The sequence below is a fragment of the Acanthochromis polyacanthus genome, chromosome 1 (assembly GCF_021347895.1).
Source record: "Acanthochromis polyacanthus isolate Apoly-LR-REF ecotype Palm Island chromosome 1, KAUST_Apoly_ChrSc, whole genome shotgun sequence".
Classification (NCBI taxonomy): domain Eukaryota; kingdom Metazoa; phylum Chordata; class Actinopteri; family Pomacentridae; genus Acanthochromis; species Acanthochromis polyacanthus.
The window spans coordinates 21,356,034-21,369,048 of NC_067113.1; the positions used below are offsets into that span (position 1 = coordinate 21,356,034).

A 13,015-nucleotide genomic window follows, 5' to 3' on the forward strand; every position below is an offset into this window, starting at 1 on the left:
CGTGTATAGAGAACGGATGGATGGATATTCGTTGTTTGTCGGACAAATGTGTTTATATTACCCGCTGTGGTAATCACATCTGAAAGTGGTTTATACCGGCGGATTCATGAGAATCTAAGTTTTCCATCGGCGTATAGTGTTTGTATAATCGCGTTTGCAGTTTCAGACATTTAGCAAATTGCTTATGCAGATCTCAAAGTGTACCGTGGGCGGAACACTGAAGCGCAACTGAAGCGCAACGGGTTCAACTGAGTGTCGGGCCGAGTCTGACTAACGTTTTGAAAGGCTAACGTTATTCTAAAGTAAGTCTGAAGTTAGCTAGATTGGTATAATGTGGGAAAACCTCTAGGCTGGTAGTTGATTTTAAAGTAAGTAAAAACACAAGAATGGGGGACAGGTAGTTTAAGATTTGACCTAAAACAATATTGAGGTTTTATTCATGATGAAATATGAACAAGGATGCACTGTCAACTTCATATTTGAAGTATTTTATTTAAATAAATGTCCAAAAGTAACTGAAACACCGTGTTTGCCTCATGATAAATACATGTTACATTAATCCAGTTTGCTTGTGTGACCAGTAATAACTACAAACTGCTCCTAATCAAGTCATGATAATTTTATAATAGTGGGCAAGTAGAAATGACTGAATAAATTGAATAGAGTAGTCTTCTATGTCACTGTTTCTAAAACAGGGCGTTTTTCTGGACTAATTAAAAAAAAGGTGAAAATTAAGAGTATACCCACTTCTCCAGGGACCACTACACCACTGCTTCCAACACATCAATTTCAAGACCTGACTGTTCATATGCTGCCTCATACAGCCCAGCCTTTGACAGGTGCCATTGTAACAAGACAATCAATGTTATTAACTTCACCTTTTCAAGGTTTTAATGTTGTTGCTGATCAGTGTGAGTCATGTTAATGAGCATTTGGGCTGATCCAGGTAGAGGTGTTTCTACCTTTTTGTGCTACGTTAACTGACATCCATCCATCCTCACTAGGGTCATGGGGAGTGCTGGAGCCTATCCCAGTTGACTCGGGCGAAGGCAGGGGACACCCTGGACAGGTCACCAGTCTGTCACAGGGCTACATATACAGACAAACAATCAAACTCACATTCACACCTACGGGCAATTTAGAGCTATCAATTCACCTCAGCATATTTTTGGACAGTGGAAGGAAGCCGGAGTGCCCGGAGAAAACCCACACATGCACAGGGAGAACATGCAGACTCCGTGCAGAAAGATCCTAGGCCCACGACAGGATTTGAACCGGGGATCTTCTTGCTGCAAGGCGAACGAGCTAACCACTACACGCTGTGCAGCCTACGTTAACTGACAGCTGGCTGTATTTTCAAAATCAGCATACAGACATGACACTAGTATAAAGTCTTTTATCTAATTCTTGGCAAGAAATAGAATAACAATTTTTCGTAAGTGTCATACAACTGCGTTTGGAAAGCGATTCACAAGGGATCAAATCAAAGACAGATTAAGGATCATTAAAGAGTTGAATCCATATCTGACAGATTTGCATATTTTTTTTCTCTGTTGTTCCGGGAAGACAACAAGTTTCACAGCAAAGAAAAAGCGGCAACAGGTTCACCACAGCATGACAACGAGAGGCAGGGCAACACCGCACTTAAGTGCTATTAACAGTGCCACTTATAGACGCAATTTACTTTGCATCACAAAGCAATCATGTTTCGAGGGCAAACCCACTAATAAGATAGAAACACTACAAAGGCCCCAAAATAGAAACAATGGAGTGAATTCAATGGAGTTGCAGTCGCTCTTGTGGAGCCGTTGCTGTTGTGAGTCATAAGTGTTAGTTTAGTCTTGCTGACGCGGGTGGATGTGTGGGTGACACTCGGGGATGGTGGGCGGATGGGAGCAGCAGATGCAGTGCTTGTGTTCCCCCAGACCCTTGTCATCCGCCCAGTTCCCGCTTCATTCGCCTGGTTGTTGCTACGATACAACATGGAAGATGACACTCAACCTGAACACGCAGACAAACGCATCAAAAGCTTACGTTTTAACACATTCTGTGAAATTTTTTTTGTTCAGTTTCAGACACAATTGAAATGTCTTTGCCCACATCAAGTTGTTGTGAAGTCAAACCACGACTGCTCTGGTGTTAGCACTTAACATATCACTGCCATGGCTAATATAAATCACGCCTTAACTGTGTCTGACGTGCATATTGTGGGGTATTTTTAAGTCAAATGAAAAGCATGATGATACTTCAAACGCTGGCTGCTCCTACAGGTTGTTTTCTCTCTTGTGCAGATAATGAGGAGGACAGATTTTGGAAGCTGTTTTGATCATTGTGAAGCTCAGTGCACTCTGCCTCTGGTATTTCCTTTGGTACTTCCAAAGCTGAAGGCCATTAAATCCAGGAAAACCATAATTTAAAAGCAGAAATAGGTACAGCTTCTAAATGCACTTGTAAGAGAGTAGAAATAAAATGTTAATTCTGTTTTGGGCTATGAGCAAAGAGACTATTGAGTGGCTGAGGTTGAAAGATCTACTTCATTTAAGTTTTTCTTTGAAATCTTGCTTGTAGTTATATTACCTCAGCATTGTTTTAATGTATCTAAATGGACTAAAATTTAATTTCAGCCTCCCCTTCAGACAACAGGTGAATCAGTGTCTGCTTGTTGTCTGTTGATTTTCAACATTAAATGCAGCAAATGCTTTCAATAATTTCAGCAAGCTAATTTATTTTTGCAGTTTTATTTTGGATTTGGTTTTCTAATGCAGCATTTTAACGTGTCAGCATGAAGCTATGTCCTGTTGCTCCCTGAAAGGTGCAATGTGGCAGTAAATAATACCTCCTGTGGCACATTCTGTGTTACACCTGAGTTATGAGAGTGAAGGCTGCTGGACTGATCAGTCTCCTCCTTGCTTTTGCGGCAGCTCAGCTGTAGCTCAGACATTCCCTCCCTGCAGCAGCAGCAGCAGCTTTTTGTCAGGCACATTAATCAAAACCAAAAACTCTAACAATGTTTCTGCCCAAAGTAAAACTTCCATCCAATTCTCTCCCCACAAAGGGACCCAAAAAGCAATTCGTCTGATCATATTGTTCTTGAAAGTAACAAATGCCTCTGGGCAGCATGAGGAAGCCCCTCAGAGGACGTAGGAGGGATGTTTCTGATTCCAGCGACAGATCTCCTTATGAAGAGCTTCCAGCAACGTAAGGAGACATTGACAAAAAGCTCTGAGGCTCGGGGAGGTGAAGGCGCCATGCTGACCAGTCAGGATGACAGATACTCTACCTGTTTGCGTGTTTGCTGCTTCACTGCCATTTTTCGCAGTGCAGAAACTTGGTTGGAGCTGTGAAGTTCACGTTTTGTGCTGCAAGGCCTCACCAAGTTTAACCAACATTGAAGAATAAGAGTAAATTTACTGAAATAATTCATGTTTTTTTGTTTGAAGTCATATCAGTGACTAAGATGGTCTGATGGTTTTCCTCTGAAATATGATATTTTCACCAAAAAAAGCGACGATTGTGTAGTTCTAATATTCCCGTGACTCATCTGTAATTTCTGCTTTGCCGTCAGACTCATTCAAAGTCAAGGCACCCTTATTAATATAGCACATTTAGAACAACACGAATTGACCCAAGTATCCTTTCCACATGACATCAAACACAAACATTACTAAATTGCACGACTAAAAGAAGTAATAAGTGTGAATAATCATCTCTGGGTACTGTGAATATTAAGATCAAGACCTTACAGTAATATGGAGAGAAACCAAATGATTTCCTTTGTGTGAGTACTTGGCCACAATGGGGGGAAAAAAGTATATAAGTTGTTGTTCTTACCTGTGCAGTGCCCACTGTTAAAATGTAACATAATCATGTGACATACATTTGCCTTTTGATGATTTAGTAAACCGTGCAGCCAAAGAACAGACTGAGGATGCCCAGAAGTTCACAAAAATGGTCCTTGTTCATCCAGTCTGCTTCAGATTTGACACTGCACTGCTTCAGGTACTAAGCAATACAGCCACCAAGTTTAAAGCAGAATGGATGTACAGTTCTTGAGACATGTGAAGAACAGACACAAACACAGAGATTTCTCGATCTTCTGAATAGGAAATTAACTCATTTTACATCAAAAGCTAACCTGTAAATGAAGACAGTAAAAGCTGAAGTTGGTTTGGATTCCTGAAGTCTAAACTTGTCAGATTTGTCATTTTCCACAGCCTCAGGAAACTTCCAGCAGCTGCTCACTCAAAAGTGCATTAGCCTGCTTTGAAATTCTTCTAACAAGTGTCATAGTAATGAAAATGTGTCAATGTCACTTTAAACTAAAGGCCTGTATTTATAGGTTTAACAGAGCCTCATTTTGACACTGAGCCCTATTAATTGAGCTCTCCACAGACATCTCCCTGTGTCTAAAATAGGTAGGAAGTCCACCGTGGAGGTGAAGAGGGACAAAGTAGGCCAAGGACTCTCACAGAAAATAGACTGTGACTCACTGAGGGGCCACATCATCCTGGGAAAGAACAGGAAGATGAGAAAGAATGTGGGTTAACAATAATCCTAGAAATTACAGGCGGATCAGTACAGACAGTTCAGGGAGTAATCAAGTTGAGGGGTGACTGTCAGGTTTCATTCAGCCAAAAAATGGTGTAAATTGAAGCTCTGGGCACATAAAGCTTATTTTTCAACATGACAGGACAACGCAACATGAAGGCTAGTGCTGACATGGATTGGTGTAGGAATGCAATAAATGTAATTTTTTCAATTAGTTTGTTAAAGTCCAATTTGGTGGTGCTTTCAGTGTTTTCACCTTATCCACGGTATGCCTTCCTACTACACTTCAGGTAAAGATATTGCACTTTTTCATTACTATATTTATTTGACAACTGTTCTTTATCATCACATTGAAAGTAAAGTTTAAAAAAAATTATACTCCCATTAAGTCATTAGTCCTTCAATAGTTTAAATTACAATTTGAATGCAGGACTTCCACTTGTGCGTCTTGCAAAGTAATGTTTTGCATCAAGCACATTAAAGTTAACCTGTCTAAAAGCTCTGAGTGTCACTGCTGATTGGTTACAGACACAATGTAGAACTAAGCCAACTACAAGTCCACATAATCGCTGTTAGAAGAGATATTCATATAATTTATTTTAATAAAAGTAGTAAAAATTCCAAAATAATTTAAATTAGTCTATTTACAATTAGGTAATTTTACCTGTGATGCATTATATTATATAAACATGTTTTTGTGTGTAAAATCATCAACTAAATTGTCATTCTCGTTGTCTAATGAATGCAGCGAAGTGCTCAATATTTTCCCCTGAAATGGACTAGAAGCATAAAACAACAGAGAAAGTAAAAACAATCATACCAGAGGACTAGACTTAAATAAACTAACTTACTTCCACCACTGCTAATAGTTCAGACTGATATTAGATGACCCCCTGTTTAAGATCATTGCTTTATACAAGAAAAGTATTAACAGATTACTACTTTTGTTCCCCTGCACTGCCCCCTTGTGGTGACATTTGTCCCTGTACAGTAATTACATGCAATAAAGCAGTCACAGTTTCAAAACATCAGCACATTCTTTATTTACAAGTCCTTACATGACAAAAAATAAAGATACAGAAGGTGGTGATGGCGGGCTCAACCCTACACAGATGTAGAACGGTGACATAAACAAGAGTAGAAGTTAAAAATAAAGCATTTTCCCTCCACTTATTACCAGGATGCAGTTGGTAGTGTATGCTGTGTAAGGTTCACCATCCCAAGAAGAGAAAAACAGTCACTTGCATATAATATCTGCCTCAGCTAACACTTTCTTCACCTTGACCAATGAGGGAAAAACAACGATGAGGATTACAGGTTGTGTGCCTGTTCCAGCAATACAAAACATACTTCAACTCCACTGCAGACGACTACACACAGAGAGGCGCATTCTTGTTCAGTTCAGCTTAGCAGTAACTTTTCACACAGCAAAACTACACTAAAGGATTCCCACTCACAAAAGCATAAACATGACAACGTACTAAGGAGTGTCATGGGTGGAAGGAAAAGTATTTTTGTCATTCAAAAAAGAGAAACAAGGATACAGGTGGTTAACATGGTGCCTATGTTTGGGAATCTTAATAAAGTTGAGAATGAAGGGCACATTCAGGACAAAAGAGGGCAGGCAATGAAGGGAGGGCTGATGAAAACAAACCCGTGGCACTTTGAACTAAAGTGGGAATAAAAGGAGGCATTGGAGCAGGCAACAGATCTGTGGTAAGGCGTTAACAAGAAGATTTATTATTAGTATCCTGTTTGATACAAAGATTTTATGGTTTTGTCAAAACTCTGCATATAGAAGGACGTAAAAGATCTCTTACACATAGCTCAGTTGTCTCTGCCCTACATCATAATAATAAAAAAAATCACCTCTTAAATGTTATGTTATCAGTTAACATTAAACAGGTGGTTTCCTCTACCAAGTTGCATATTATAAGCAGGGAAACCTGTTTCTACAAAGGCCTGTACAGACTTGTATCTGTTGTTACGCTCACTGAATACGCAGCTTATGACAGGTGCAGATTTCACTCTCACATCTTCTGATTTACACACCACACTGCTGCTTTTCAAACATCACTGATGCATTTCTCACTCCTTTATGATTAGGTTTTAAAATCAGTGTCCTGTGACTATCAATCTATATGTTAATCACAAACAAAAAGGACAGGCATAGGAGGTGCAGTGGAGCAGGCGACATACAGTACATGACGCTGTGCACATTTGCAAAGTCGGTAATGGAATGCAAATATCGACAGCAAAGATCTGAAGTTATTTGTCCCACGGTGATGAGCTACAGTACATCTCTGCATGTACATGAGAGCTGTTTCATCTGTACAGAAAATATGTTCAAGTACGTTAGAAGACTTCTTTACATAACGGAAGGGGGGAAAAAAACACAACAAATGGGTTTATTTGCATCGCTTCTGTGGAAAACTCATAAGTAAAAACAAACTCAGGAAAGGCTTTTCCCATAGCAAGATGAATAAAAGGCTTTTTAAAGGGACATTCCTGAATTTAAGTCCAAAGCTTAGCAAAGAGGTTTGGATCTCAGCCTCTTGGAAGCCTTCCTGTAAAATAACATCCCAGATTTATGTAAACCCAAGTGACTGGTCGTCACTGGATTCAAGTCTGTTCAGTCCTTATTGAAATAAATCTAAACATAAAAGCTTTTTTTAAGGGAGAAATACACTGAATGTAAAATGCGATGCAGTGCTCAGACTGATTATTGTTACCCAGAGTTGGCTGTTCCCTCTCACACTGCACCAGCACTGTGAAGTTCACATTGAGACAAAGTGTTGTTTTGTTTAAACTCTGGCAGACAGCTATTGCCTTGGGTCTGAGGAGCAAGGTTGTGGATCCATGGGTACATATTCCACAGGCAAAGGCCTAAAAACAATAAGGAAGAGAAAAAAACAAAACCTAAGCATAAAGATTTTGCCACTAAAACATTAACCTCCCACATGCTATTAAAGGTTAATCATATTAAAAGGCTACAAGAAAAGCCGTCTAACAAGAGCTACAAAAACTCTTCAACTTTCTCCTGACTTACATGGAGCAGCAGGATCGGGTATTGGTGGTTAAACACGTGATCGGGCTACTTCCTTTTCACAGTGGCAGTATCTTCTTCCTTTAGGACAAACTTTTTTCTCAGAGCTTCTGAAATCAGTGTGGCTGAATCCTCCTCTCTGAGCGACGTACAGCCTCTATTGTACCTAAAACGACATCAAAAACGCACAAGATGTCATGACATATATCAAACAAACAGAGAATGCTGAGGAGTTTTGTTCATTAGTATGTCTTGCCTGTCTTTGCTCATCTTCATACGGTTCATGTCCTTCAGGATGTCCATGACATCAGCAAAACTAGTGGACTTTGATAGTGACACTGTGTCCTCCTCTGCCTCCCGGAAGTCCATGCTGGGCCTGTCCAGATCAAAAGTGGCCGATGCTGTCATGGAAACAGGCGGCAGAGGGTCGGGGACCAGCTCTGACACCACAGAGACTACGTCTTTCTCATCCTCCTCTTCCTCCTCTTCTTCTTCTTCCTCCTCCTCCTCCGTCACATCACTGATGACAAAGGAAGCAGCAGCTGTGGCGGCTGGCTGGTAGGACGCCGTCTCAAAAGGCGCCATGGAAAAGCTCATGCTCGTGTCGTCGGGGGAGAGCAGATCCGGGGTCAGCGGGTTGGAGCCTGAAAGAAAAAATAAGAGTAGAGAAATGAGCTGATCTGATCCACACAAACTGGACCGCTTAACAAAAGTCTAAATGCCATTTCTGTTTTTAATGGTTGTGTCAAGGGATGTTATAAACAACTCATGTCCGTTGAGTTGAAGGGAAATTTAAATTTTGACTAGTTCAAAAATAAGAAACATGCAGAGAACAGGCAAAATTGAGCTCAATTTAGTAAAAAGTAAAGTTAAACATGAAGACCTTTTAGAAAATGTTAACCAAATTCTTCAACAAGAAAAGCACTCAGATGTATCACTTCAGACGGCTGAAATCTTGAAAAAACGTGTGGCAGAAATCACGGCACCGTAGAATGAGGCCATTTAATGTAGGTCTACCCACAAACAAAATAACGTTGTGCATGTGCACCTTATGTACGGATACCGAATCACGTGACCTAAATATATAGCGGGAATTGTTAATTGATGGGACTCGGAAACACCCCCGCAATTAAATCAATTGTGAGACCGCAATGGTTGATTTGTAGTATGATCGCAATCAAGCAGGCAGCTGACGCAGCGTTCACCTGTCATAGTTACGTCGTGCCGCTATCTGGCAGTGATACAGAAAAGTTAAACAAATCCGTGGATCCAGACTATAAGCTGCATCACTGCCAAAATCTAATCAGTTGGTCCTTGTGTCATTTCTGCCCTTCCCTGAAAATTTCATCTAATCCGTCAGTCTGTTTTTGAGTAATGATGCAGACAGACAGACAACGATCGCCACATAACGTGGAGAAATAACCAAATCAGAATGCAAATGAGAGTGAAATGTGTGGCACTTTGCACAATGCACACTCAGCGCTCGAGTTAGACGGTCGCCAGGTCGTCATTTGCGACTAAAAACGTTGCAAATGGCGACCGTCTAAATGGAGCCCTCAATCGAGCTGAACCGCCTATCATGTTTTCTTCATGGAGGCAGCCACTTTGTATGATGTCATCAACCTCCCATGATTCCCGGCGCTTGCGGCGACCTGGCGACCGTCTAAATCGAGCGCTGCACACTATGCTACAAAGTATGACAACTCATGAAAAACCTGAATGTCAACCACAGCAATACCTGTGCTCAAAGTGGTTACTCCAGTTAAGTCATTACACATTGGTTTACTCTGACACAGTCCACACACTACTTTGTTTTCATTTTCTTGATCTATAAACTACCAAACTGCAGCAATTTTATGAGCTGTCATCTGTCCCGCTCTCATTCTAGATTTTTTACAACGTCTGAGTATTATTGTTGTTTTCAGTCGATCATCTGAAACCACGACTCAGCCCTAAATGTGCTGTACAAAGTTTTCTATTCATAGTCACCAAATCTAATTTTCTCTGCAGGATTTAATTATTTCATGAGACAACTATTTAGTAGTTTTTACAGATGATAAAAACTGGAGTATCTTCAAGGGTTATTCAATCGGTTTCACATATCTGCAGCACTGTACATGAACATACCACATATGAAGGCCTAATCTGCATGAGTTCTCTCCTATATTCACAGACCACAGCTGGATCCAAAATCCTTCCCTCATTCACTGCCTCCAGTTTAATGGACAATCATAGCTTTTACTGTAGAGCAGTCAACTGAGGTTTCAGAATGGAAAAAAATATTGTTATTAATAGGGGTTGCAAAACTTTTCACATCCATCAAACGCAACAGATTGTATTGAAAACTGTATGTAGACAGCAGCATGCATGCAAAGAAACTTCTCTTTCATTACATTCTGGAAAATGTGTAATTATGAGTGAAATTTTAATAGTGTAAACAAACATAGTACAGCCTGTCATAAATAGGCACAAGTTTGGGATGCAGCTCATCTCACAGGAAAAAACGATCCAACTCAGGAGCGAGCCAAGGAATTGTTTCTTGCTTCCCTTTTAGAGGATATCTAGCTTTCACATGAGAAACCCTATTTTATCCATGTAAATAGATGACACGCTCTCATATCACTCTTGAATTGTTCAGCAGGTTAAAACAACTGCCACAGAACCACGGAGATTATCTTTTACCACTGACCTACAAACTGATGCCAAGACATCTTAGTACCAAAGAGCTTAAGGGGAATCAGGGCAAGTGACTTGACAACAAAAGAATCAGTCACATGAAGATAGTAACTCTGTGGTAAAACCCACTCACACAGGCTCAATAAAGCAATCCTAAATCCCTGTGGCTCTGAACAGCTTTACAGACTACAGTATCAATAAACAGGGTGCCTGTTACAATCCGCTGCCACAACAATGTTTTTTCAAATCTAACACGCAGTTGACAAACGTACACACGGTGGTACATCACTGGTGGGTTACCTACCAGAATCACTCGCCACAATCTTGGCAATCTGTGCGCGGAGTCTGCTGAGCTCATCCTGCAGGGCTGTAGTACGATTCAGAGCAGTCACTCCAGGCTTCCGTAGCCCCTCCATCCTTTTGCCCTCACGGCGGAAGTTGGGCACAGATGAGTTCCTATGGAGCACTAAGAGTGGTGTAGGCCGCCATTCATGTTTAAGAGGACGTGTGTCACTCCTGAAAGTAGAGAAATGAGTGATTAGGTTCACCAAAGAGCATTTATTATCATGTAAACCCTTGCCCATAAAATAATCGAGCACTAATTTATGGCCTGAAGAATTTATTAGGTACAACTGTCCAGTCTGATGCAATCCAATAAACCCTGCCTTTGTCAAGTTTATAATGGTTATATAACGTTAACAACACCATAAATTTCACTACAGAGCAGAATCAACACCTCTCTTACATAATATGAACCAAAATGCAACATCAAAACATTACACATCAGTTATGTCAGTGGCATATGTACATCTAATAATTGGGAAAATCAATCTGCTTCAATGTAGTTCTGAAGCATTGACTTGGCACAACTCCATAACCTTCACGTTTGTCTCTCACGGCTTAGCTGTAGAGTTACCTCACTCTGGCGTACGTCTCCTCTTCATCTGCAACAATCCAAGCTATATCTGCCAAGGTAGGAACCATAGGGCCGTCCATAGGCCGAAGAGACGGCAGGCCTGGTAGCTCCTAATGCACAAGGAAATAAGATATTGGAGTACACAGCAGCATTTTCATTGCAATAAGAGGGAAATATAATTACTAGACAAAAGGGTAATAGATGATACTCTATGTACCTGGAAACATGCTCTTTGTGGAGGTTTGAGGGGTAGAGTGGAACCTATTCTTCTCACAACACTGCGAGTGGAGCCATGAGGCTTATTCTGCCAGATGGGGATGACTTCCTGCAAAACATAACAAAACACTGCTAGGCTCTACAAAAGTCTAATATGTCAGAGCATTCTGTACTATCCGGTAGGTAAAGGCAATATGAAGCAAATAACGCATTGACATTATGATGCCATTTACAGCTAGAGCACAAACTTACTGTTTCTGTTTCCATGACGACGGTGGATCAGTCTCATTCGATGGAAAATTGAACACCAAAGCTTGGTGCTAGCGGTGTCTGAAGACGAAGCAGTTCAGTAAACAGATGCCATGTTAGTGCGACTGCCAGTTCTTGGGATTTAAATTAGTGATTAGTTAGATCATCTGTTGAGAGACACAAGCAGGAGGAGAACTCAAATGCACTGATACCTTAAGATCAACTTAAAACAGAAAGTTTCACGGGTGCTTGTTTGATTGAGCAATTGTTGACTGGATTTGAAACCAGTCAGGTTACATGTTTCAGTCATTTTTTTTTTTTTTTACAAATGCAAACAACAGAAATAAATATGATTGGGATTCGCTATATTATGTTAATACCATTACTATTTCGGTCGTATTGAATTATTTGGTGATTGAGTGAAATTAGACATCAGTAAGTTTTACTTGCCAAGTGAAATCTGACAGAAAAATAGCTGCATAACAAACACTGCATACAGCATGCAAGCAGATACTTGCAAATACACGGAGATGCTGCTATAGAGTGAGCTAACACACATATTTAGCCATTAGCAGGCATCAGTTTTAACTTCTATAGTTAAATTGCCAAAAAATATATTGAACGACACACTAACGCATATTAAAAATCTGTAGCCACAGCAGCCATGGTCAGCCAGCTAGCGTTGGTACAACTTTGTCATCTCACCAGGACAAGATCTACAATCATGTGTGCTAACACAGCTAGCTAAGTAGAACCGCTAATTAACACTGCGTGCTGCTTTGAGTGACGTTTCCGTTGATGGAAGAAGACAACCAACGCCAGAAAGAAAACCTTTAGTACCTCTATTTTTGGATAGCTTTGCTCAGTCTATCATTTGCCGGTAGCTAACTGAGCTATGGCTATCAAACACACAGGGTTAGCTTTAGCAGCACCAACAACGGCCCCATGGTTGACCCTCAACTGTATCGTGGGACGACGTTTTTATCAGTATGTTTCGCTTGCCTTTATAAAATTCCAACAGTGCAGCAAGAGTGTAACTTACGGTAGATTAAGGCCGAATCTTGTAGAGCTAAACCACTAAAGTCTGCAGGAGAAGCAGCGTCTCCTCTACGTCTTTCAGACTGTTGTCGTTCATTAGGCCGGAAACCTGTTTCTCCCTGTCCTGGGATCTGATTGGCTGGAGCCTCAGAACCGGTGCATGAGCGACTCCTAGTGGTGGAGGATAGAAATGCAGAGTGAAGGAAGCATACCAATCTATTCTCTATACCAGGGGTCGGCAACCCGCGGCTCCGGAGCCGCATGCGGCTCTTTCAGCCCTCTGTTGTGGCTCCCTGTAACTTTGGAAAATAAATTGTTCTGCCTTT

General features: G+C 40.8%; 1 protein-coding gene across 2 annotated transcripts; it reads right to left on the bottom strand.

Moving 5' to 3' along the window:
* Positions 1-5,566: 5,566 nt before the first annotated feature.
* mtfr1l (mitochondrial fission regulator 1-like) lies at positions 5,567-12,837 on the bottom strand. 2 transcript variants are annotated; one of them, XM_022197092.2, is made up of 8 exons: positions 12,694-12,837; positions 11,655-11,818; positions 11,404-11,511; positions 11,187-11,296; positions 10,575-10,786; positions 7,851-8,238; positions 7,598-7,760; positions 5,567-7,434 (listed from the first exon to the last, which is right to left on the bottom strand). In XM_022197092.2, exons 2-7 carry the CDS (start codon positions 11,667-11,669, stop codon positions 7,643-7,645), a joined length of 951 nt encoding a protein of 316 aa, XP_022052784.1. In that variant the 5' UTR covers positions 11,670-11,818; positions 12,694-12,837; the 3' UTR covers positions 5,567-7,434; positions 7,598-7,642. The 2 variants fall into 2 exon arrangements, with proteins under 2 accessions (XP_022052784.1, XP_022052794.1); XM_022197102.2 differs by having other exon boundaries at positions 11,655-11,732; positions 12,694-12,835.
* Positions 12,838-13,015: the final 178 nt, after the last annotated feature.